Source organism: Ambystoma mexicanum, chromosome 13 (assembly GCF_040938575.1).
Source record: "Ambystoma mexicanum isolate Mex_15411 chromosome 13, UKY_AmexF1_1, whole genome shotgun sequence".
NCBI classification, from domain to species: Eukaryota; Metazoa; Chordata; class Amphibia; order Caudata; family Ambystomatidae; genus Ambystoma; species Ambystoma mexicanum.
The window spans coordinates 780,748,724-780,775,684 of NC_090938.1; the positions used below are offsets into that span (position 1 = coordinate 780,748,724).

The 26,961-nt window shown below is 45.4% G+C and overlaps 1 protein-coding gene across 1 annotated transcript in view; it reads left to right on the forward strand.

The window, feature by feature from the left end:
* The first annotated feature begins 12,009 nt into the window (after positions 1–12,009).
* Positions 12,010–26,961, forward strand: part of ABHD16A (abhydrolase domain containing 16A, phospholipase) — a 307,026-nt gene continuing 292,074 nt past the window's right edge. Inside the window, exon 1 of the mRNA XM_069635119.1 lies at positions 12,010–12,325. Coding sequence (XP_069491220.1) covers positions 12,128–12,325 — 198 coding nt within the window. The 5' untranslated portion in view covers positions 12,010–12,127. The remainder of the gene's footprint in view (positions 12,326–26,961) is intronic.

Here is a 26,961-nt window from a genome sequence, read left to right on the forward strand (position 1 = left end):
TGCTGGTTTTGTTAGTACCCCTTTTATCTGTATATAGTGAAAGGTGGACAGCTGGCCTATTCCGAGGCCCGAAGTAAGTTCTGGCAGCGGGACAAAGTGCTCTTTTTTCAGCAGTTGTCCCACCCTTTCTATGTCGGCCTCGTACCAGGATTGGAATCTTTCTACGTTGGGGATGTGGTCGTTGATTCCCGGGGACCATAGGTGACTTAGTGGGGACGGCTATGTGGTGATCTGTTGCATTTCCTTGCTGTTTTTCCATATTTCCCATATGGTTTTTGATATCGGGTGGCCTTTGAGTTTTTTAGGAGTTTTTTCCTTGGGGCCCATAGCCATTCGGAAACCGTGGCTGGTGAGAGATAGTGGTTGTACATGGGGATCCATTGGGGGTCTTTTTGGTTGCGTATGTGAGGGATTAGGATGCAGAGTTGTGTCACTTCATAATATTTTCTTAAGTTAGGGAGCCCTACCCCTCCTTTGTCTTTAGGGAGTGTGAGAGTGTCGTATGAAATTCTCACCTTCTTCCCTTGCCATAGGAAGTTTACAATAGCTTTCTTGGTCTCAAAGAAGAAACTTTTCGGAATCTCGATAGGTAGCATTTGGAAAGGGTACAGGAATCGGGGGAGGCATACCATTTTAATTGCATTGTGTCGTCCTAACCAGGAGATTGTCAACTTGCTCCATCTATTGAGGTCAGCCTTAAACCGTTGGAGGATGGGGGGGGGGTTAGCTTCATATAGGCCACCCAGGTCTTTGGTGATCCATATCCCCAAGTATTGCAGTTTGTGATGTTCGATTTTGAGGCTCAATTGTGAGAAGCTTGTTTCATTTCCCTCTATCGATCCCTGTAGGGGGAATAAGGTGGATTTAGCTTTGTTCACCTTGAACCCAGAGAGACGCCCGTAGTCTTCCAATAACTGAAGGGCTCGGGGGATGGATGTCACAGGGTTGGTTAAGTGGAGGAGAATGTCATCAGCGTAGAGGACCGCCTTGTATTACATTTCTCCTAAGCAAATACCTTCCACCCCAGGGTCCGACCGCATTTTTTGTGCTAGTGGCTCCAGGGAGAGTGCAAAAAGTATCACGGAGAGTGGGCATCCCTGTCGTGTTCCACGTTCTAATTCAAACCATCTGGAGTACTCTCCATTCACGAATATAGAGGCTCTGGGGGACGTATACACTGCCCGTATTCTCTGTCTGAACCTTGGGCCTATCCCCACCTTTTGTAGCACTGCACTCAGAAATCCCCACTCTACCCTGTCAAAGGCTTTTTCTGCATCGATTGAGAGGAGGGCCGGTTCATTAGGTGTAGTCTGGGATGTGTGGATAAGGTGGAGGGTTTTGCGCATTGTGTCCGACCCCTGTCTCCCTAGTATGAATCCGACCTGGTCGGTGTGTATGAGTTGGGGCATTAGTTTCTCCAATCTGGCGGCCAGGACTCGCGTGTACATTTTCGCATCTAAGTTAAGTAGGGAGATGGGGCGGTATGAGCTGCATTTTTTGGGGTCTCTTCCTTCTTTGAGGATTACCGTGATTAGAGCATGAGTGAAGGAGTCTGGGGCTATGCCTGTCTCAAGTATTACATTAAAGAGTTCTGCAAGGAATGGTGTTAGTTGTGCACTGAAGGATTTATAAAAACCAGTTGTATAGCCGTCTCCCCTCGGGGTTTTGCCAAATGTTAGTCTCTTTATCGCGTCTAGGACTTCTTGTTCAGATAAGGGGGATTCTAGTAGTTCTGCGTTTAGGCCTGACATCCTGGGCATGTCAATGGAGGATAGGTAAGTTTCTGTGTCTGTTTGGTCTGTGTTCATTTCAGAGGTGTATATGGTCTCATAGAACGTAGCAAAGTGTTCCGGGATAGTGGGGGGTGTGTGATTTAAATCGTGGTTGCTGTCCGTTATTTCCCGTAGATTTCGTTCAGCTCTCTGTTCTCTAAGTCTGGCGGCCAGAAGTCCATCGGCTTTGTCCCCCTTTTTATAAAATTTCTGTTTGAGGAGCTGAAGCTTAAGCACTATCTGTTCATGCCTTAATAATTTTAGTTCTTCCCTTTTCCTTTTTGCTTCATTAATTTTGTCGGGATCATTCTCTGTGTCATTCCTAATATCACCCTCTATCTGGTAGATTTCCGTCCTGAGTCTATTTTCAATGATCTTCCGCTCTCTCTTCTTGCGGGACCCCTCTCTTATAACAATACCTCTCCAAGTGGCTTTTCCCGCCTCCCACACTACCTGCTTGGATACCTCACCAGTATTATTCATTTTGAGGTATTCGTTAATCTATGTCTCCATTTCAGTCTTAAATACTGCATCTTTCCAGAGGCTTTCGTTACATCTCCATTTACCACCCATTACTGGCAGATCCTCCCACCGAATGTCCGCTAACACCAAATCATGGTCTGACCACGTGATCAGCATTATCTCTGAGTGTGTTGTGGTGTTGGCGAGATCCTCAGATAAATATATGTAGTCAATTCGGGTAAATGTGTTGTGCGAGTTAGAGTAAAAGGTGTAGCCTCCCTCATTTGGATGCATGTCCCTCCACATGTCTCTCATTCTGTATGTGTCCATCATCTCTACGAGTTCTGTACGTTCACCCCTGGTCTGATCTCTCGCATTAGGGTTACCAGGTTTCCAGTCTTTGGTTGGGTCTGCCCACTGATTGAAGTCTCCATCTAAGATGATGTGGCCTGAGGCCTTTGACATTATTTTGGGGATGGTTTTGGCAATAAATCTAGCCTGTCCTGTATTGGGGGAGTAGATTGTGGCAATTGTGACTTCCACGTTTCCCGTTACCATTAGGGTGCGCCCTTCTACATCAGACCATGTTTTGGTCATCACAAATTCTATACCGCTCCTGATAAGGATTCCCACTCCTCCTTTGTGTAATGGTCCAGGTCCCCAGAACTCTATCCCCGCCCGCTTCCCTAGGATTTGTCGTTCTTCTCCTTTGGTGAATTTTGTCTCTTGCATTAAGAGGATGTCCATGTTACTTCTACGGAATTCCCTTGCTACCAATGTCTCTTGGTCGGTGAGCTGAGTCCTTTTACATTAAGTGTCCCCACCCTTAGGTATTCCATCCCCCTCTCTTCAGCGGTTGTTGCCATTGAATGTTTTAATGGGGAGGTAGTCTGCTCTCCCTGAACAGTTATTTGCTTGCCCATTGATTTCCACCCTACATTGAACACTTTGTACCGTTATAGATGTTGCCTTGACCTTTTCCCTTTGTCTGCCCTTTCTCCCTCCCTTCACCCTCCCCTTTCCTGGTTGGTGGCGTTTGATTGATCCCGGTTGATAGCACCGGTCCTGCATCAAACCACCGATGGGGGCCATTGCTTCACACCCCTTGACCTAATGTTATATCTCAATCTTGATTGAGCCCCTCTCGTGTCCCTCCCTCAATGATCGAGTTGTGACCTTATTTAAATTCTTAGATCGGTACCTCTTCAGGTCACATTCTGTACAGTGGAATCGGTTCCGTCTTGCCAAGTTCAAAATCGATCAGTGGTCCCCCTCTGGGGAAATGTTGCCTCTGCGGAACATTCTCGAGCCTTTCACACGCTTTCTCCTTGGGCCTTGGATGCGCCATCCCCTGTCTTCTCTTCTCTGCTCTTCTCGATTGTCCTCCCCTTCTTGTGGGCCAATAATCTCAGAAATGCACGCCTGGATTTCCTTTCCAGTTCTTGTTTTCTTCGTATTCGAAGGAGAGGGAGAACTAATAGCCCCATCTGTACCTCACATTCTTTTCCTTCAGCCGCTTGGTAAGAGGCCCACACATCCGCCTGAGGGCCAGTATCATAGAACATAAATCCTGATATATTGTTATTTAAGCACCTCCTAGAGTGATTGCCTGACTGCTTCTTGCTTTTTCGAGCACTCTAGCCTTGTCCTGAAAGCGATGAAATTGGGCGAGGACTCATCTTGGGCCGCCCGGGGGGCCACCGGCCCTGTGGATTCATTCAGTTTTGGGTTCATCTATTGCTTCATCAGCGACCAAGAGCTTTATGATATCATGAAGCGTTTGCCTGAGGTCGCTTTCAGTTTCTTCGTCTCGTTCCGGAATCCCAAAAATGCACAGATTATTCCGTCGTTTGCCGTTTTCCAAGTTATCCATCCTGAGTTTGAAGTTCTCCTCTCGTCATTCCAATCCTGTTATTCTTTGTTCGAGCTGTGCTTCAAGAGTGTCTATGGATGCTTGGTTGTTCTCCACACCGTCAAGCCTCTCTTCCATGTTGTCTAGTCGTTGTGTAATTTTGTCTATTTTACCCCCTACGTTCGCCCCCATGCTCTTGATTTCTCCCAGCATGGCTGCAATGTCGCTCTTTGTGGCTGCTGCTTCGTTCCTGGAGGTGTCTGAGGTCGCCATATTGGGGTTGCCAGTCCGAGTAGAAGTGGAGGCGTAGGCAAATGGGGCCAATTTTTGTCTCACGTTCATATGGTCTTGGGGGGTTGCGTTGAGGGTGTGGGGCGGTCTCATTAAGGACAAGGGGGGTTATCCTCTTGATGGGGGATTTGACTTGGTATTGCCGGGTCCTTGTGAGCACTAGAAGGTTGGGTACCTAGCTTCACCTCCTTCCAAGGAACTTTGGTGTAACTTGGTTTGGTTGTCCGTTGTGCGTACCGGTAATCAGCGCCAGCGTTGATTCTGTTACGCCTGTGTAGTGTGTGGCATAGCGTTCAGCTGTCCAACACCACCTTTCCCCCTTCAGCCTTTTATGTGATGTGTTGGGTCAGCCTCTTTACCGTTTTTCAGATGAGTCAACCTACGAAGTCACGTGGTTTCAGGCGTGTGGTGAGCGTCTTCAGCGTAGTTCCGGGAGGAGCAGGCTATATATCGGAGCTTTGCCGGGGTCACTTCTATTGCATCCATTTGTAAGTTATGAATATTGTTGAGGCAATCAGTAGTAATGATAATTGTGGACCTCTGAAGTGAGTTACCACCCAGTTCGGTCAGGGTGGCCAGACCAGGTGAGGATCGATCTGGGATCCTTTTAACATGCCCGCTGTGGAGAAATGTCTGGTGTACCAGCCTTTGGATGGTGAGTGTTGCCGAAATCTGCTGTGTTGCCGAAATCTGCTGGGGCCTCAAGGTATGGTGTTAACCGGGGCATTCAGGTTTCAGGTTTCGCTTGTGCATCTCTGTAGTTTCGGTTTCGCCTTGTCTGCGTCCGGGAGGCTGAAACTTCCACAAGTGATTACAGGTAAATTCTGGGCCCGATTTCGAAGGATATTTTTCCCACCTGGGGGGGGGGAGTTCCAGTGGCAGCTACTCGATTTTTACCCGTGGGGGGGCACAAGGGTTCCACGTGATTTAATCGCCTGCTTTTACATTGCCAGGCTTTTAAACGTGCACATTCCATCAAACTCCCCACCCACACTTATTTTTTACTATTGCCCACCCACCCAAACCCTTATTTGCCCTTTCCCAACCCCCCCTAAAAAATTTGATGAGCACATACAATGTAATGTGCACGTTTTGAAAGCCTGGCGATGTAACTGCAGGCGATGAAACAACGTCGTACCGGCACAAGTGGGGGCTCGTTCCACTATGCAGGGCTGCAGAAACTGAGCTCACACAGAAAGCATGCCTGCCTGTGCGCCCCCTGGTGGCCCTCTCCTCCTGGGATCTTTTGTACTGTAACCATCTGCTACCACCTGCTCCCCCTTGTTCTGTTATCGTCCCACCACCACCTCTGGCCGTCGGCTGCTTCCTGTCCTCCTCTGGCCTGCAGAAACCCCTGCTCATAACCCGTTCCCCCTATCATCCCTTGTCCCTTTCCTCCTCTGTTAAGGCCCTCTGCATCCCTTTCACCCGCTCTCTTCTCCACTACACCTTCTCCCTTTTCCTCCACTCTCTCTTCATCCTCCCACTTTTACCCCTTCTGTCATGCGCATTACCAGACTCCTCTCTCCTCGTCCTTGCTACACTCTGTCCTCCCCTACCCCCTGCTTCCCTCTTCTTCTTTCCTTTTCCCTCTTCATTATGACCTTCCCTCTGTTTTACCCCCTCCCCCACTCATCCCATTCCCTTCCTTCCATCCCCCATCGCCCTAACCTTATCTTCCCCCCTATTGTTCAACCCTCCAGCTTTATCAACATTGCTCTGTGGAACGCCAGATCTATCTGCAATAAGACAGCCACCGTATTGGACATGCTTTTCCGTCTCAACCTCCATTTCCTCTGTTTAACTGAAACCTGGATCCCTCCTCACAACTCTACTGTCCCTGCCTCCCTTACCACCCCTTCTTCCTCCTTCTCTCATGTCCCACGCTTCTCTGGTTGTGGCAGTTTTATTTTATTTTATTTTAATTTACATTTATAAAGCGCTCACACAGCCCGCAGGCATCGAGGCGCTGTTACAGGACTTGTTTATTTTTTTCTTAGTTGCGTAATTGTGTTTTTTTTTTTTTTTGTTTTTTGTCTTAGTTACATTTATAACGCGCTTAAACACTCAGAGGTTTCTAAGCGCGGACCCGGGGATCGAACATGTTGTTGCTCCGTGTCGTCTTGCTTCCAAGACCCGCACGCTGCCGCTGTGCTATCCTCCCGAGACTATGCAGTGGCATTGGTCTTCTCTTCCACCCTAAATACCTTTCTTCCACCTCCTCACTGTCTCATCCCACCTTTCCTTCCTTTGAATACCTATACAAATCATTTACTTCCCCTCGCCCTATCTCCTTTCTTATTATTTACCCACCTCCTGGTCCCCTTTCCTCCTTCTACGAAGACCATGACCACCTCCTCTCTCTTATCTCTCCCTCCCTCTCTCCCCTCACTGTACTTGGTGACTTCAACCTTCACCTCCCTACTTCCCCTCAACCCTCCCCTCTTCTTTCCATCCTTGACTCCTACTTCCTCTCTCCTCTCCCTTCCTCTCCTACTCATTCTTCTGGCTCCACTTTTGATCTCATTTTTAATTCTACCTATCCCTCCTCTCCGATCTCTATCTTACCCAACTATCTCTCTGACCATGCCGTACTCTCCTTCTCTCTCACTCCTGCTCTCCCTCCTTTTGCTCCCGTACCTTCAACCACTTCCTTCCTTCGTAGAGACCTCCACAACTTTAGCCCTTCCCTCTTTTTCAACACCTGCTCCTCCTCTCTTCCTTCCCTTTCTGACCTCTCTTCTCTCTCGGTCAATGATGCCTTTACCTCTCTATCCTCCTCTATTTCCTCAACTTTTGATCAACTGTACGCCCTCTCTTCCTTTCGTCCCACTCGCAAACCCTCTCAACCCTGGCTTTCCCCTCACCTTCTGTCTATGCGTCGTCTCCTCCGTCGCCTCGAGCGACGCTGGCTCAAACTTCCCTCTCTAGCAAATCACACCTCCTATTTCTCTTACCACTCTCTCTATGACTCATGTCTTAGCTCTGCTAAACGTTCCTTGTTCTCTAACCTACTCCACCTCCAAGCCTCTCATCCTCGCCATATCTTTCAAACCATGTCTCGTCTTCTCTCCCCACCCACCCTGACCCCTCAGCTATATCTCCTCTCTCTCCTTTTGACTTCGCTGACTTCTTCTCTTCTAAAATTCTCTCTCTTCGCCAAAACATTAACTCCTCTCCCTCTTACTCATCCCGTCCCTTTTCCTCCCACTCCCCTTCTGCTTAAATGTCTGAATTCTTGCCTGTGACCCCTTCTGACGTCTCCCTCCTCCTTTTCAAATCCCATCCTACTGCTGCCCCTTCTAATTCTCTCCCCACCATCCTTATTCCGAAGATCTACCCCCTTCTTATTCCTTACCTAACCTCCTTTTTCAATATCTCTCTCTCGCTATTTTCCCGACCGCTTTCAAGCATGCCACCATCATCTCCATTCTGAAGAAACCTTATGCTGATCCCCTTCTTCCCTCAAACTTCCGTCCAATCTCGCTTCACCCTTTCCTTTCTAAAATACTTGAACGCCTAATCTACTCCCAGCTCTCTGCTTTTGTCACCTACCTTTCTCTCCTTCCCTCCTGTCAATCTGGATTCTGCCCTAAACACTCCCCTGAAACTGCTCTCACTTATGTTCTCAATTCCCTCCTCACTGCTCGCTACTCTAAGGAATCCTCAGTCCTCATCCTTCTTGACCTCTCTGCTGCCTTTGATACCATCGACCACCCCTTACTTCTTAACACTCTTTCCACTTTTGGTTTCAAAGGCTCTGTTCTCAACTGGCTCTCCTCTTACCTTTCCTCCTGCTCTTTTGCCATCTCTTGGGGCGGTCACACCTCTTCTACCCTTCCCCTAAACTACGGTGTACCCCAAGGTTCTGTACTTGGCCCTTTTCTATTCTCTCTCTACACCTCCCTTCTAGCCCCTATCATCCCTTCCTTCGGAATATCCCACCATTTTTATGCTGATGGCAGTCAGCTCTTCCTTTCCTTCTCTTCCTTCACTCCTGATCTACATCTTAATCTCTCTTCCTGTCTTACTGCTATTAAAAACGGGATGTATTCCCATTTTCTCTCTCTCAACACTGATAAGACTGAAGTCCTATTCGTTCCCTCCAACACTCTTCCCCCTCCCTCTCCTCCTCCTTCTATTCACTTTCCCCCCTCTAATCTTCCCACCTCTGACCACGCTCGTAATCTAGGCATCCACTTTGACTCGTCCCTCTGCTTTTCCCACCATATCTCTCTTTACCCTCACGCCTGCCGCTACCACCTCTTTAACATTCGTAAAGTGCGCTCCTCTCTCACCTTCCACGCGACTAAACTGATAATCTCTTCCCTCATCTTCTCTTGCCTATTCTTTTGCTCTTCTATCCTCTTTGGACTCCCCGCCTCTCATCTCGCCCCCCTTAAATCCCTCTACCACTCTGCTATCCGTACCCTCTGTCTACTTGCTTCTCATGACCCCATTTCCTCCTCGCTCTCTTACCTTGGCTGGCTTCCCTTTCATTCCCAACTCAAATTTAATTTCCTCTGTCTTGTCTTTAAATCTCTTCATGACCTTGCTCCCCCTTATCTCTCCTCTCTCCTATCCCTCTACACCCCTTCCTGCTCCCTCTGTTCTGCTGACCTCTTCCTACTCTCTGTTCCCCCGCCACCATGTGCCTCTTCTCGCTTTCGCTCCTTTCAGCTTCTAGCCCCCCTACATTGGAACTCCCTACCTCTCTCTATCCTCTATCTGCTCCATACCCACCTTTTCCTCGTTCCGTGCTTCCTTGAAATCTCTTCTTCTCCATTCCCCACCCTGAAACCGCTCTCTCTCTCCCCCACATGTCTCTGTCCTACTTCCTCTCCTATTACACTCACCTGTCGTTTTATTTACAGGCTAATTGCTCTAGTCACTGTTTTGTTGGTTTGACTCATGTTTTATAATAGCTTCTACTGTTTTAATCTACTATGTATCTTGTTATAATGTGAAGCGCTTTGGAATAAAACGCTATATAAATACAATAAATACAAACACAAATGTATTTCCGGGGCCGTTACATTACAGAGCACTCCAGAGACTGAAGATCCAGCATCTTAGGAGCGGCGCTTCATATGAACAAAAGAGAAATACACTTAGCTGTGGGATGTAGACACAGTGTTGAAGATGGTTCCTGCGTGGCCAGAGAATGCAGATCTATCTAGGAAATCATGATCTGCTAAACTCACTGTGCTCTTGTGCCTGCTATCCTGCAAGAGAGTATCAGATGTCAGAGCACTAGAAGTGAATAGGAAATCTTTATCATGAATGGGTTGAAGTTCCTCATATCGAGGAGGATGAAAACAGGCCTAAGAACAATAGCTTATGAGGAATTTCCTAATCAGCCAAAGTGATGTCAGATTAGATGCCTAGCAGCATATGAGGACCGTGGAGATGTGAGACCGATAGGGGTATCACAGGTACTGATAGCCTTGTGCAAGCTATGTGGCACAGTTTCACTCGTTCTATTAAAGACACAGATGTGCTTTGTGGCCCATTTAACTGTGGGCCTGTTGCCCCTTTAAGACACAGGTCATGACAGCGGCACAATAAAAGGGGCTCTGCTGGCACGTGTGGGGCAACTCGTGTCTGTGTTTTCTTTGTGTGTTGTCTACGGCGTGATTGCAGCCTGGTCCTGCAGCTCCGGCCTGGGTGCACTCATAGCCGAGGCTGCCACTGCTGGGGTGACCCCCAGCCCCAAGGTATCCTGTCCAGTGATCCGGACGATGCAGGGTGTTCCTTGCCTGCTGTCCGCTGCATGTCTGCAGCATCTGTGCAGATTCGGGTGCCCCACTCGACACTTGGTGTGGCCCGCTCGGGTGACCCATCATCACAACAGAGGCGAAGGATTATGCTTTTCCCTTTCCCCAATTCAGGAGTATATCAGAGCCATACATCAATATTGGCACAACTTTTGCCATATAAAACCTTAATATCCAAGATGGATTGAAAACCTTCCAAATTGTGCATCAATTGTTCTGGCTTGAGCAGTCAATATCTTCACTTTTTTCCTTAATGGGATGCTTCTCAAAACAATCCAAACTGGGCATATTTGGCGCATAGGGCCCATGTGAGTCATCGCTGTTAGCTGTAGTAGAAAGCTTCATAGTACGTTGCCTTACTTCTGTCTTTAATGCATTCATCGGCACACACAGAGAATGAGAGAACTAACCCAGACAATCCCACCAACTCCTTCACTCGCACCATAATTTAATTACCGCCAGGTACCACGTTGGTGTGGAATTATCGAGACATTGACAATTCCCCCACTACCTGAGAGGTTGTCATTAGCAGATGCACTGGCCACTAGAGTCTAAATGGAGGATAAGGGCAGCCATGAGAGAGCATGTTAGAGGTGGGGGCCAGAGGAGTAAGGAACCCGTAGGCCAGTCAGACCCAGATCAGGACAGAGCCGCAACAGGGGAGACTACGCAAGCCGAGCGCTTCAATTCAGGATAGAGATGAAAACTAACCAATCCTACTAACAACTTCCCTTTCTGCATACACCTCTCAAACTCCAAACCAAACACAACCAAACCTACAGCACAACAAACCGCACAAACTTCACTACATTGCAACAACAAAACAAAACACACATAGCCTTGCACAACAGTACACAACGACTGCCGGCCGCAAACACCCCAGGCCCAGCTAACGGACCCACCGGGCTGAGGCCGCCAACAGCACATCACTGCTCTCTTGCTTTTTTCCTGCTTCCTCCCACTAACCCAACCCCCTCTCCCTTTTCAGAGCCGCCAGAGCGCCAAGGGACCACTACGGTGGTGATAGTGCGCGGTACAAATGTCCTTTAACATTAACATTAACTTTACTGCTTGAGAAGTAGAGTTAAGGGAAAAGCATAATAAGTACAGTTAAGGGAAAAGCATAATCCTTTGCCTCTGTGTCTTCAATAGAATTATGATTTATTGGAACGAATGTGTTGAAAATCTAAATGACTGAGGCAAGAAACTAGAAATTATGCAAGAAATTATGAAACATTAATAAATTAACAATGAACTACTAAAAAGATGACAGGGGAGGCGGGAAAGAAAAAATAACAATGACAAGTACAGACTGTCAAGACTTCAGAAGCTAATGGGATAATTAGAGTTTTAATGTGGCACTTCTTGTACTGTAATTACTAAACCGCACCCCTTCATTATAACGGCGCGTGACGTCAACACGCACAATGCTATCGCTGCCCGTGTCCTAAACAAGCTTCAAGAAGAGATGGGTATGAACACAAAAGAGAGACTAGCACCGCTAGCTCTGCGGGTCTTAAGCCAAGTTAGCGCGTGAGGGCTGCGGTCGCCACCGTATGTAAATAATAGTGTCAATTATATGCATTAGCTTTTCCATACTTACTACTAATAAAGCGTATTGTACGTGTACTACAATGCGTATGAAGAAATAGAACCACACAAAGATATTGTAAAACGTTTTTCAAGCTGTTTTAATTACGAAAACGCGAAGATTGTTTCATCTTAATTCCTAGCTTTTTGACACAAAATATATTCAGCTGTGGGACGAGGCGGAGTGTAAAGATGGCCGCCATTGTGAGCAGGGGCCGCGCTACTTCCTGGTGCGTGCAGGCGACGTCACAGGCTGTCACGGCGTGCACCAATCGCCGCGCGGCTGTCAGGTTCCCGAGCCAGGGGTCAGGTCTTGGGTCTCTCGTCGGTGCTCGCAGGACAGGAGCTGGGGGGGAAGTCGGCCGGGCCAGCGCGAGCTCACGATGTCTCACCCGGAGGGGGACACGGAGAGCGAGAGCGAGTCGATGCCGTTGGTGACGTCTCGCGCGGGTGCCATGGAGACGCCGCCGCCGCCGGTCCCTCGCTGGCTGCTGCTGCGGTGCGTGCTGGGGCCGCGCCTCTACCGGGAGTACCGGGAGTCCCCCCGCGGAGGGCCGGCCAGGAACCCCGGTGGATCATGGGTAATGGACCAGTGCGGTGAGGGGGGGGGGTCAGTATTACTACAGGACAGCAACAGTGTGGTGGCAACACTTTAACACCAGGGAAAGATGCATGCATGCTGGCCAAGAGGAGGCATAAGTTCTGCCCAGTGGTGCAAGTGGAAAAAAGGAACCAGTGGCCCTCTGGCTGCATCCAAGAAGAGATTGCATGGGCAGGATAGTGCCGGGTGGGGTTTGACCTTTGGTTTGCCATCTACGATGTCTCGTGTGGCTTTGTGGTTAGCCTAGATTGCCTGGATTAATTAACAAACATTGCCAACGCCAACAGTTTGGGCTTTTCTTGTATGGGCTAAGCATTTGCTAGGCACTGATATAATGGTATTACCTGGTGACATGATTTGATATGGCATGGCATTTATAATGCGCCTATACACAAGTGTTTCAAGGTGCGAGGAGGCAAGGGAGGGCAGCAAAGGGAGGATGGACAACGATCCTACTACGCCAGGTGCCATTCAGATCGCGCAAGTGCGTGGGAAGGGGGCAGCGACAGTGCAGTTCCAGTTACAGCCAGTAGGTCAGCAGAGGAGAAAAGATAAGATGTTAACTGCTGAAAAATTGACTGATTACCTAGGCATACGATGGCATTAGCTGACAAATCCCTATCTTAATACGTCAACCCAAAACTGTTGGCTTTGTGGTTGCTTGTCCTTAAAAGCGGTTCAGTGCATGGAACAGATCTAAATCAAGTGGCTGAAGGCACACCCAGTTGATGCACTTTTATTACAACTGTAATCAAGCCATTAACTCTAAGCAGACAGCTTAGAAATAACCTTTGATTGTTAATGGAGTGCACAAAGATATCCCAGGAGTATGTGGTCTGAAAGGAGCAGATAGTGGGTCAGAATGGCCATAGGGATTAGCATGGCCAGTCAATGAATGGATAAATAACCAAACACCCGCAAACTGAGTCTCCATCCTCGCATGCCATTTTCCTTATACCTGCAAAGCCAGACATTCTGGCGCATCGCTTTGGGCACTGACCCTTGCAGCGCTTTTAGTTGGCTGGGTGAGCAGGGCGCAGGGACCCGTGTGCCGAGATAGTTATATTTTGCTCAAATATGTTGTCAACCAAAGCACAAGAACATGCAGTGCTGTGGTTGACAGTATATTTAAGCAAACATTAGCCGCTGAGCACATGGAACTGCACTGTGAATGCACGCTCCATGCAGAAATAGGTTGCTGTGCCCTGCATGTTATTGTTTGCGCTCATCGCGCAGGTCCCTGCGCCCTGCTGGCCGAGACCAAAAGAGCATGCCGAAATGGCCGGCGCCCAAAGCGCTGCTGCAAAACACGGTGAATACGTGTACCTCAATGCTAGCCTATAGCGCTAAGTAATGGCTCAAACTAAGGGCACTAGATTTTCCCTGGCAAATATCAAAATATTTCTATAAATAGAAATCTTTGATCCAACTGTTCATGAAAATAAAACAAGATACATTTTGGCACATCTTTAGAACATGTTTATTAGTGTAATCTGTGAATCGTCATTTACTCTAAAGCACACAATTACAAAACTGGCATAAACATATTTTGACTGGTATTACATTTAAACTGCATACAGCTCTAAACAGTGTCAGTAGGTAAAAATATAATTTTCCTACATGAATAGTACTGGAAATTAAAGCAGCTATGACTGGTAACGCTTTGATGTTCATTACTGTATCATTTCTCTTAATAAATACTTTTACTTATAAATAATGTTAATTGATTAAAGCAGAAAAATAATTCGGGCAAGGTCATATCCCTTCCTAAAACGCAATACACTTCGCAGTTGGCAGTAACCATCTGCCTGCAGTCACTTCAATTGAATACAAGCATTGCCAAAGACAACAGTTTTGGCTTTTTTATAGGCATGGGATGGGCATTTGCCAGGTACTGCCATAACAGTAGTACCTGGCTACAGGATGGCAACAGCTGGAAGCTGTTATGGTTATCTAGGGGCCAGGGTTGTCAAACTCCAGGACTTGAGGGCGGGTATCCTGAAAGGTTTTCAGGATATCTCTCATTAATCATTCATTAGAAAAAAAAGTGCATACATTAAGAATAATTGTATGCAAATGTATCTTAGAAATATTAATGAGAGAGATCCTGAAAATCTGTCCGGATCTGTTGAGGCCTGGATTTGGGCAACCCTGAGGAATGTGACATGAGTGCCTGGTTTACGCCGATATACTACCTATACACCACCTAAAACTGTTTGTCAATGCTTGTCTAAACAGGACCTCAGTGCAATAAGCAGATCTAAATTAAGTGGTTGGAGGCACACTTTGTTAAACATTTTTATTGAACCAGTTGCAAATTTATAGTGGCAATTTAGCCATGAACTCTCAGCAGACTACTTAGAAATACCACTGCTTGATAGAGCCAGTTCAAAGAGATCTCAGGAGGATGGGTTTTGGGCGGGCAGAGGTGGGTAGTAGGTGGGAATGGCCATGGGGATTAACATGGCTATGGGCAGTCAGTGGTCTGATGAGTAACTAAACACCCTGAAGTTGAACGTCCCATCTCCCTACTAGTTGTACCCCAGTGCAATAATTTCATCTTATAGCCAAAATTAAAAATAGAATGAAGTAAAACTAAGTTAAAAGTGAACATCTGGTCATTTGCGCCTCTGGTGACCTCTCCTCTAGTCCTTGACTCCCTTGCGAGTTGGACCTCTGGTACATCCCTCGTTTGGTTTTTGGCTCTCAACCAGAAGCAAAACGCTTTAATTTATTGGGTCATTCACACAAACAAGTACCTTAAGCTACTTGGAACGCACATAAGCACTGCTCCAGACAGCTGACAAAATATCTAAAACGTTCATCGCACAGAGAGCCAAATCTTTTCAGATCTGCAACAGTCGGAGCTCAGACTTCTAGCGTTTATTTAATTCTTTTTTTTAATGTAAAAACAAGTCCAATTTACCATCAAGATTGAGCAAATGCAATCACAACAAAAGGCAGAACAGGAGCAAATTCAAACTAAAGTAATTAAAAAGTGAACATTTATGCGGAAGAAAAATGTCCATCTGGTTTGGAAATATCCTAGGAAATAATCCTGTGGGAATTGGTTTGGGTGTATGACTTTACTAGCGAGAAGGTATCTTGTATGAAAAGGCACTCCATGAGCATATGGGCTCCTTCCAGTCATTTGAGTCTGATCTCGCGAGCTTGCTCTTTCTCTGTCACCCTGTCTTGTTTGTCCCTGTCCGTTGTCTTGGTGATATTGTGTTGTCTTATTGTTCTGATGAACGATCATCTTTACTCTTGACAAGTCCCCCCACCCCCCTTTCATCAGTTTTCTCCTCCTTCTGATATACTAAGTGCTGGAAATGAACAAAATGTACTCTGGGACCCTGCCTCCCCCTTTTTCGTGCAAGGCGGTGGGGGTTATGTGGGCTGGAATAGGGGCGGAGTAGCATTCTCTCATCTCATGGAACCCGATCTTGGTGATTTGCATAAAAGCAAAGAGCATTTTGGGAACATAGGAATGAGCGCACCATTTTTTTAATGTTTGTGATTGTGATTCAGCAAGAAACCCTTTTGACCAAGTTAAGAAGGCTGGACTCTGCTCTTCTCATTTGTCACAATACTCACCCTAACAGTAGAAGGCCAGTGAATCTCAAGACACATATACCCATTTGGACAGCTTGTCCAGGGATGTGAGGCTTGGGCTGTTTCTGTATGGAGCTCGTACATTAAACCCGATTCTACGATGCTGAGGTGGGTTGAAGGATTGCCAGAGGACTGTCATGAGTTACAGCTGCAAAAGCGGATAAAATCTATCCTTGTGGGGGCAGCGTATGTATTGGCATCACTGAGGATTTGTAAAAAGTTTGCCACTTTTCAAAGTGTTGTTGATCCTTCGGTGAATCAGAAAAGTGAGGTTGCCATCAAGGGGAAAAGCTCAGTTTATAAGGGAAAAATGTTAACTACAGCTCACAGGTGATGTATTTTACAAGTAGGGCTCTGCAAGCAGAATGACCTCGCAATTTTTGGCCCACTTCAGTGGCGGTAACCAGGGCCGTTGTTGGGCAGTGAATTGAGCATTATTTCTTTCACAGAATATGGCGCTTTTAGGACATGTGGTGTTCCTCCACGGAACATCACTTTACTAGTTTTAAACAGACTTCAGAATTGAGCCCTCCGGGTTACATGTGTGAGTTTGCTGGTGCACTGCTTGTGCGTGAGAGCTCCCGAGCCCCGACCTGGGAGCAGATTTTGTGGCCTGATGGACTAACCTAGCCAGGGTGGTTAATACCACGGGATGGAAATATGCTCCGACAAGACAAACTTTGCCGTATTTGTAAAGACAGATTTCTGAACTCTGACCTGGTGGGCAGAGGTTCAGAAGGCCAGCCTAGTTTCTTGGAACAGGGTAACCTTCTGGACAAGGCAGACCAATCAAGATGGCATTGGTGGCTGTCAAGACTAGGTCTCAGGAGGGGTGAGGGTGACAATGACCTCAATGAGCACACAGCGTAAAGGACACTTACAAATCACTCCCAGTCAGGTGTGTGTATATATATTAAAAATACAAATACATTTATTTTTGAGGCCTTTGAGTTTCAATACACAAATAAAATCACAGTAATACTTCTAAGCCAACACAATCCTATCTATATACATATATACAAGACCAATGGAGTCTAAAGGGTTAATGCACGAACTTGGTCCACAACCTAAAAAGGGAAGGAAGCAGGTAGTGCAAATAGTCTTTAGGCCCTTCTGCATCAAACACAATCCTAACTGAAAGGCAGTCCAATCCCTAAGATGAGGGGAGCCTAGTGCTCAAATGTACTTGCTATGCTGCTGCACGCAGTAGTGCAGATGGGCAAAACAGGGTCTTTTGTAGGTGCTGTAGCAGCTCAGGAAGGCAGGTGAGGTGATGCAGAGTAGGTTCCCACTATTCGAGGAGGGTCTCCCCTTGAGGGCAGAACAGGTTCAGAGTTGGGAATAGTTCGCACTAGCAGTGGCAAGGAGAGAGGCCCTCAGGGGCCACTTGTGCGTAAAAATTGATGGATGCGCTATGGGCCACAGGTAAGGGTTGCAATTACTCACCGACCCCTGGCGCACTCCAGACCAAACTTTGGCAGTAGAGTCCACTCCCGTTGCAGGTTCAAATGCAGCTATCTCGCGGCTCTGCCGCTTTCAGCGACAAAGTTACAGCGTTGATTCCCAGACGGGACGGTGGCGATTTCTCCTCTCCCGGTGGATGGATCAGGCCAGTTCGGTGTAGCAGGACTCAGGACACAGAGGAGCACAGCTGCAATAAGTTTGCAAAGGTCACCACGGCTGGGCGACACAGTTACTGCATGTACTCCGGTTCGGGTGCTCTCTCTTTACTACAGACCTGGGAACGCCAAGTGTATGGAATTTGGCGAGAGAGTGCCGTGAACACAGAGCTTGCGGGGTACCAAGTTTCAAGGGCCTCCTCAAAACAGTGGCGGTATCAGGGCAAAGGTCCAGCGGAAGCTGGTCAGCCCACTTGTTGGCCCAGGGACACCTTCGAAAAGGCTTACTTGCAGTTTTTGATGAAGGTGCCGAGCATAGTTGGTCCCACTATTCCAATGGGTCGAAGCGTCTTCGCAGACCTTTTAGGATGACCAGATGCAGAGGGGTCCAGTGGGATGACAGCAGGCTCAGGGTGCCAAATCTTCCAGCGGATCACCAGCGGTTCCTCTGCTCCTTAGTTTCAGGATACTTGGATCCTATCCTTCGTTCAGTGAGAACTCCAGAGATCGACCTGGTATGGGTGTTTGGAGCCTTCTCTTATCCAAAATCTTCTTCGCGCCAAAAGAGAACCCAATGGAAGATCTGCTCACATACAGGCATACCATACGTGGACCACAGTGGTCCCAGGCATTCACAGCACACCAGACTCTCTGGCACACAGGATGTGTATTGGAACCAGACAGTCCAGCCCCCATCCTGGAAGCACACACACAAGGGATGCAGAAGCCAGCGAAAGCCTGGGCGTTTCGCGGGAGAATGCATGCCAAATAAGGACTGATCCGGTTCGGCTCAACCTGGGGAAGGGGAAGGGGCAAGATGGCCAAAGGACAGGACAAAGAACCTTGTGGCATGGCCATTTTAGAGCCAGGCCACCTATTTGTGCCAGGGGCGGTAACTGCGGTTTACCTGGCAGGAAAGGGTTAAAAATACATGAAAAGATAAGCTGCAACCAGCCCGTCCAAGGCACATCCTGCACTTCTCCTAAAAAAATCCTTTGAGAGTATCTAGGGCCTTTAGAAATGACTATTAGACCCAAGTGCACTATACTGGAAGGTACATTGTACACTTGTTTCAGAAAAGTTGCAACATTGACAAGGACTAAGGGAAACTACGTCTCCCAGTACTGACTGTCTTTAAGGGCATGTCAGTTTCCCCATAACAAAGTGTGCGAAAAGCCCTGGGTAGTGCAGCAGTAGGCCGTGCTCCTCTGGTAAAGTCAGACTATGGTGTTTAAACAAGCAAAAAGTTGGGGGGTACACAACTGGAGGGGAAATTACACATGACATGGAAATCTTTTTTAACAGTATTGCATCCATGTCTTGTTCCAGCCCATTTCATACACTGGATATACCAGTTCTAGCTTGCCTAGGGATAGAAGGTAGTAACACATTGAGATATTTATTTATTTTGCAAGGGTATCCGATTCAGTGATGTTGAGTTTGGGAGATGCATGCATTTCCATTCTTGCCTTTGCCTTGCATGTTCAATGCGTTCATTGAAAAATGTGAACAGTTGGTACATTTCCATCAATAAAGAAGTGGTTTCTCAAGGCTCCAGAAGGAATAAAAGCAGTTCATGTAATGGAGATTTTAAGATGTGAATACATTATTCTGCTCTATTCTTATAGGTTCCCCTCATGAGGGGGTAGATGTAATGTTCACAAAAGAAAGGGAAGGAGGGGAGCAGAACCCACAAAGAGCCAGAACGCATCTGGTACACACATCTCTAAAAAGACCGAACGAAAGGCATCGTATTTTTGAGACTTTTTTTTTGTATGTTATCTTCTCCTTTGCAGACATCGCCTTCTGTCCATTCCACACAGCAGTTTTTTTTCAGACTTCCATACCTTCCAAATACCTTTCTTCTTTGCAACAATTGAAGCCCCATAGCCATTGTCTTGCACTGTCTGACACACCCTGAGAACACGGAAGCCCGATGTCTTTAACTGCATACAAGGTCGGATGTCTGGGTCTGCTGGTGTATATGGATGCCACGCCTCTGACTTAGATATTGCCAGCAAACAATGTTTCGGCCACTATCGCCGATTGTCACGTCACTTTCTTTTATTTCTCTTTCCACCAGGGAATGCCGGTCAAAGCCACTGTTGCCTTGGGTTAGATAATGGAAGTGCAAAGTAGCTAGGGCTCCCGAAGAGGCATTTGCCCAACTTCAACACATTGAGACCTATATGTCCAGGATTCTTTTGAAAAATCAAATGCAGGAGCAGGGAGTAGCCCTCCCAGTTCCACACTGGCTGAGTGGATCCAGTTTACAGCACTCTGCCCTAAAATAATTTCATAGCAATTGCTGCACTATTTGCCTGTAAGAACGCCCATTTAATTACTTTTCTTTTAGCTAGAGGTCCCCCGACGGAAACGACTTGGATGAGGAGGTTGTTTTTTAGGGAGCAATCTTGCGAAACTTGTTGTTTATGACTGTCCATAAAATAAAGGATCTTATCCATTTTGGAAAGAACATTAAAATCATGGCTTTTTCCCCCTTGAGTTTTCATCTACACCAGTTTAACCACTATAAATATAGCGTCAAGATACTGCAAGCTCAAAGTGCATTTAACAAGCCAATATAAGATGGTATTGGAGGTTCTTGAAATACCAATGCAATACATATAAATATCTTTGTGGGAGTTAATTAATATGATATGCACCATAATATATTGCATGCCGAAAGCTGTTTTTTTTTTTCTCAATGATTTTATTGACCCCCGAAGTGTAAAAGGCTCAGTCGTTCCTATTGGTAGGTGACCCTCACTTTTCACCTTATGCAAAGATTTCAGCGATCGATGCAGTATCCTCTGATCTGCCTTATTGTGGTAATAATTCCAGAGCAGGGTGAGGGCAGAGGTAATGGGGTGAATGATTCCAAAATAGTTGCAAGCTACCAGGCATGCAGAAAGCCACTCCTCCCTCCCCACTAAATTTCCCTCATGCACACGGCCCACCTTTCTCGGTTGCAAAGAGTCAATTATTACTCGGCAATGGCTAGTGTCGAGTGCAAACTTTGAGGCCTGAGAGGGGATGATATTGCAGTGGGGGCTGGCGTTCCAAATAGCACATCGTAAATCCAAGGTATATGGATCTTCTTTTTTGCTACATATGAGTCAACCTTACTTCAAGAACGCAACGACTTTCATCAGTTTCTATAAAAGATGAGACTAAAAGTTTACTTTGCCACCACAGAACGTCCGTCTTCTTTGGAAGAAGAGTCCGGTAGTTTTATTGAATTTTAAACCTAAAAGCACATTTAATCAGACTTTGGATACATTAGAAAGTGACTAAGATTGTTGAGCGATGTTGACACTTGCATGCCCTTGCAGAATGATTAACACGGTACAAACTTGAATCAAAGAGGTGTTTGATCAAGCAGAAAATGATGGGTTTGTTTAAAGTACAATAATACGTTTTTTCGACGAATTGCGATCCACTGAACCCCATTTTTTTACATTCTCCCGAAAATCCACAATTCACTTAAAAATCCTTCAGGTCACCCCATTGTGGCAGCAACTAATAGTTTATTGGAACCATTATCTCAATACTTTGACCGTAATGTCCAACCTTTGGTTATTTCAACATCCAGGTACCTTAAAGATACAGGGGATTCCTTGAAACGGCTTGATTATTCAGTGCCAGGTTCTAATGTGATCATGTTCACATGCAAAGCAACTAGTCTTTACACATCAATTCCCCATGAGGAGGGTTTACTGGCCATGGAGTGATTTTTCTTTTTCTTTTTTTTCCTACAAAGTCTATGGGGGCCAGTGTGGCCCCTTGTCACGCCAATATTTGTATGCACCACCTTGAACAGCACATATTGGTGACCAATGCAGCAAGATCTTATCTGGTTGTCTATAAGCGGTACATTGATGACCTCTTCGGGGTATAGTCTGGTACTGAACCTGAGCTTTTTTCTTTTTCAGATGGTTTGAATTTGATACATCACCATATAAATTCACCTGGAATACTGATTAAAATTCCATGCACTCCTCGACACACATGTTCGGTACTCTAATTGGGTATTCACAACATCTGTTTACTAAACCCACGGATTGGAATAGTTTCCTACATGGGAAAAGTTTCCATCATTAAGTACGTTCAGGGGTATCTCCTATAGACAATTGATTACATATTATCTCAGACCCCATTGAGTACAACAGACAATGTTGATGCTTCCTCGATTTTGGACTAAAGACTATGACGCTACAGTGTTAGAGGCAGCTAAAGGAAGAAGCGGCAGCTACACACCGCACAACTCTGTTACAGGAGCATTCTAAACCCCCACAGACTGTTCTAGTATATGTATAAACTCACTCACGGCAACAAGATCAAAAGGATTATTTCTAAGCACTGGAACGCCCTACAACACAATACCATCGCAGTTGGATCTGTTTTCCAGGTTACCAACATTTGCATATAGGAACACATCGTCCTAGTGCATGCAGAATGTGATGCTACAGTGAAACCTAAGTTGTCACGTTTCCCAGTTCTGCGTGTCAGCATTGCAGCAGTTTGATCAAAAGTGCCACAATTAATAACCCTTACACTGACCAGAGTATTAAATTAATATCTTGTATTTGTGATTCATCCAATCTTATTTACGCCTTAAAATGCTCATGTGGGCTCTTCTATGTGGGCTTGATAACGCGAAAAGCTAAACGACGATGGGCAGAACATAAGGCTCAGATCCGCACACAGAACTTGAGATCTCCAGTTTCATTACATTTCCAAGAGAAGCGACACTCAGTGGCACAACTCCAATTTGTCATTCTGGAGCAAGTTACCTGTCTGAAAAGAGGAGGTGATTTGGTGAAGCTATTACATCAACGTGAGGTCTATTGGATTGATGCACTCTGCACTACAACCTAGGGGGATGAACTTGGATTTCAACTTGAATTGTTTTATCTAACGTGACTGGCAGGATTATGTTTTTTCTTTATTACCCTATTTGGTTATACAGGTCTCTACATTTGTAAAGTATGCATTGTCTTTTGGTGTACTGTAGTTTTTGGTTCTTATTTTAATTATGGCCTAAACTTTCTTTTCTGGTGGACCCTCTGGGCAGCGACCTTTGTCTCAATATATGCTGTCTGTTCTGTTGCTCTTTTGCAACGCTCCTTGACACTACTAATTTTATTGTCCTGTTTTTCTTTGCACACAAATTATGGTCTCAGCAACTTATGTGCACTACATAATTTCCGCTTTTATCTACATTGTTAGATGTTTCCTTGACTTGTTTTTATTCAACTCGAGATTTCCTGTACCTTTTCGGTATTGAATGAACTAGATTGCCCGGTTTTCTGGATGTATTACCAGATATAGCGACATTACAGCATGATTCCTATTTATCCACTTACTCGATGCTTCCTGTTTCGCGCGCTGAGAGTGTGCGCCATAGCTTGGTGCCCACCTCTTGTAAGGTCGGGCTCCCTGCGTGATCACTTGCGGCGACTGCAAGACAGGTTCTGCATTGACTCTATTAGTCATTACGGTAAGAGCTCCTGCATCTACCAGTAAATGTAAGCTATACTTTTTGGTCTTCAGCCGCTCTAATTATCTCCTCCTTTGGCTATAGCTCTTTCATGAGATGATACTCAAACTGCTTGTTGCTTACTCTGTAACTTGAGTCCCGTACGTTACGGCACTAACCTCGGCACATGTGGTGCTTTGGGTTTCTCAAACTAGATGGCTGGCCTTCCACATGCTTTTGTGGTTTTATGTTTTCCAGATTACTGACTTCCTAACTTCCACTTCAGATTGGCGACTGGTTCTTCATATTCTTTGTGGTTGAAGCAAATTGTTTGGTCTTTTCCTCAATTCAGGTTGGGGTTTGTCTAATTGCTTCCAACTATTAGAAAGACAACATTATATTTTTTTAAACACTTTATCATTTTAATTTATCACTAAATTCCTACTGTATCTACTGACCAAATTATTACACTAACCAATTTAACATATCTTATCAACCAAGACTAATCCATTATTTCACATTAGTACCGGGCGAGCACTTTTATTTTTTTCCTCGATTTCCATACCCTCATAACTTGCTTTGCAGCCACCAACAATACCAATCCAACCACTATGTTCTCGAGCAATCATGCACCTCCCAGTATTAGAGAGCAGAATTGTTGAATAGGATGACCGTGGCAATTCAACTCCCAGTATTATGTTCTGCCTGTTCAAAACATCACCCCAAAAACCTGCCACTCTTGAGCATTCCCATAGCATGTGTAATAGAGTACCCCCTTTTTGACCACAACCCCTGCATGAGTCATTGTCAACCATACCCAAATTAACCATCCTTGTTGGGGTCCAGTACAAACGACGTAACATCCTTTGACGCACATACTGCAAATTCAAGTCCACCTTTGAACTTGTGCCAATTCTCATCAAACTGTTCCAATCATTTACAGATGTATTTGCCCAACTCCTTCATCCATGCTTGCTGTAATTTCTCCCATGAAGTCACGCATGAACTCTCCATAGGCATCAGCCTCAGATAGGCCGAAACCGTACGCCGAGATGAATGAAATATATTGCAGACTGTCGGTCTCTCTTTCATAGGGCTGCTCAACATTCCCTGCCTTTGCGTGAGAAGAGTTTCCAGTTCAGTGTAAGGCCTACATTCTCTTTTCCCTAGACCAACATTTCTTCTGAGTGACTGAAAAGGAATCATTAATCCATCCTTCCACACATCCTTCATCCTTAAAATACCTATCTTTACCCAACTTCGCCGCACAAGGTCTTGTTTCGAATCTATAGCCCCAAGTTGTGCCACAATGGTGTCTCCTAATGAATCCATACATTTTCTCCACCATTGGTCATGAAGGTCCTCAGTGCATCTCCAGTTGTTTCTATTGTAGGCAACTTGGCAATTGGGTTAGGTATTTTCCTCATTGTATATATAGCTTACAAAGAGTATTGTAGTATCGGGGATGGTAAGAAGACATCTGGATTCAGGTAAGGCACAGGAGACCAGTATATATAAAAGGAGTGAGTTTATTTATAAGTTACAGAGTTACAGGGCTAGTTATATAGAAAGGGACAGGGAGCTAAACAGATGACATCCTTTCAGTAAGGTTCTCCCATCCTGTCTTCCCAACTGTAGCTCTTGGAACCTTCAGGTCCCATCACATTCCATATGACATAGCTGTGTTCTACCATCGGCAGTACTGTGTGCACCCAGTGCAAATAGATAAGTACAACACTACACATCTCCCTCTCTTCAATTGAACACCAAACAAAGTATCACAAACCAAGCATTAAAAGAGGCTCTCAAAATTACACACTCCTGCAAATCCGTAAAACCATTACAACAGTCACAACCAAGAAAGCGTATCCACATTCACGTAACTAACATTCAAAATAATCAAGTACACAATTCACCACCTGCCTCGGACTGCCACTCCCGGGCCTCACAACTGCCACTCCCGGGCCTCACAACTGCCACTCCCGGGCCTCACAACTGCCACTTGCGAGCACATACGTTCCTTGCCACACTCTCAACCATCAAAGCGTATCTCCTCCCACTCCACCTGCCACATGGAGACAAGGGTCTGCCACACCCAGCACAAACGCGTACTCGCGCAACCATCAGGAACTATCTAACATTCATATGGACCATATATTTTATCCTTATCAACATTTGCCTCACAACCAAAACTGCATAACTACATACACCACCATTCCTCTCCGAAACACCTGTGGTTTGCGCCATCACATATTCACATACACACCCTGCCATAAGAAACAATGAAAAGTGGGAAAAATGCAGGAAAGCAAACTCACAAAACAAAGGCCACATTAAAACAACGCAGCTGGAAAAGAACAGCGCGAGAAGAGAATACACCGCGGCAGAGACTGATCAGATCTGAGTCCAAGTGCAAAAGATCTTTGAAAAAAAATTGTTTTGAATGCAGCCAAAAATTGAAAGCATCCAAGGTTTAAAAGAAACATGTTAGGCCAAGGAAAATAAACCGGTAATAGCTTCATATGCATGCCATATGTAATATGCCCAAAAAATGGTATACATACCATGCAACATTCATGTCACATTTAACCATAGGGCTATCTCCTTTAACATGGAGATCACTCAGCAATTTCACTTATATATTTCATGACATCAGAACGATGCTGTGCCAAGAAAAAAAATATTATACTCTTAACATGACAACAGAACAATGCTGTGCCACTTAAATTATACTTATTCCAATCCACATCTTGGATAATATATTATTAATGAACATATTTCCCCTTGGAAATAACACATTTAAAATATCAATATGCATTGCAAACATATAAAATACAGCATTTGAAAACCTGAAAATCCTATGATATTGTTAAACACTACACGCAGGAAAAAAACATTTTTTTTCTTTGTGTTGTTTGTTGGTTAGGTTGTTGGTGTGATATAGTGTTATGCATAAACCCAAACAACCAGTCATCCTCAAAGTAAATGCAATCACCTATTACACTAGTCACCCTTTTAGTTATTAGCACTTACCAATACATACATTCTTGGCACAATCCATAATAATAATAATACATTGCATCAGATTTAAACATGCAATTAAAATTCCACATAAAAACTGAGAATAATATCATCAAAACTGAAAATTGTCCATGAATTGCTCGAAGACATATATCTGGAGTAAAAACAATATGTTCCTCAAAATTATCAGTTTCCAGAAAAATGAGGCAAAACATATTTAACTGGCATTCTCAATAAAATTGATAACGTACATATATAGTCCATAATTTACATGTTGACTGTAACTGCATTCGAAACACAAGAGGAAAACAACAAAAGTACCTGTGCCTCGTGTTTACTCAGCATGAAAATCAGAAACGTTGTCAGTGCCATAAATTTCACGCAGAAAATTTCCGCAGCAACACGAAAACACACAGTGCCCTTAGTGCTCTCGTTGGCGTGAAAGGCATGCAAAAGCCCCCTTCAGTAAGCATCATAAATAAACTCTGGAAGGTTAATGGCAAAGTAAACAAATAGTTTCAATCACGGCAGCGCTGTGTGAATAATTAAACAGTACCCGTCGCATCATCTCATGCAAGAATGTGTCATCCATCCATAAATCCGCTGGAACTGCTGCCGGTGAATTTCTTCACAATCAGCACACGACTGCTGTGAAATAATTTTTAATAGGAATCTGTAGTAAAATGCTTATAATGAAGACGGGAGTCTCTGGGTTTGTAACGTTGCTTTTATTCTCCCATAGGTTTCATGCAGAATGCACGCAACACGCGTGCCGCAATAACAGGGCCAACGGGCCTAAGATGACTGGGAGGATGTGGCCTTGAAGTCCGTGTCCAAGATTAATGAGGAGCGGGCCCCGTAACAGGAGGGCTCGGCAGG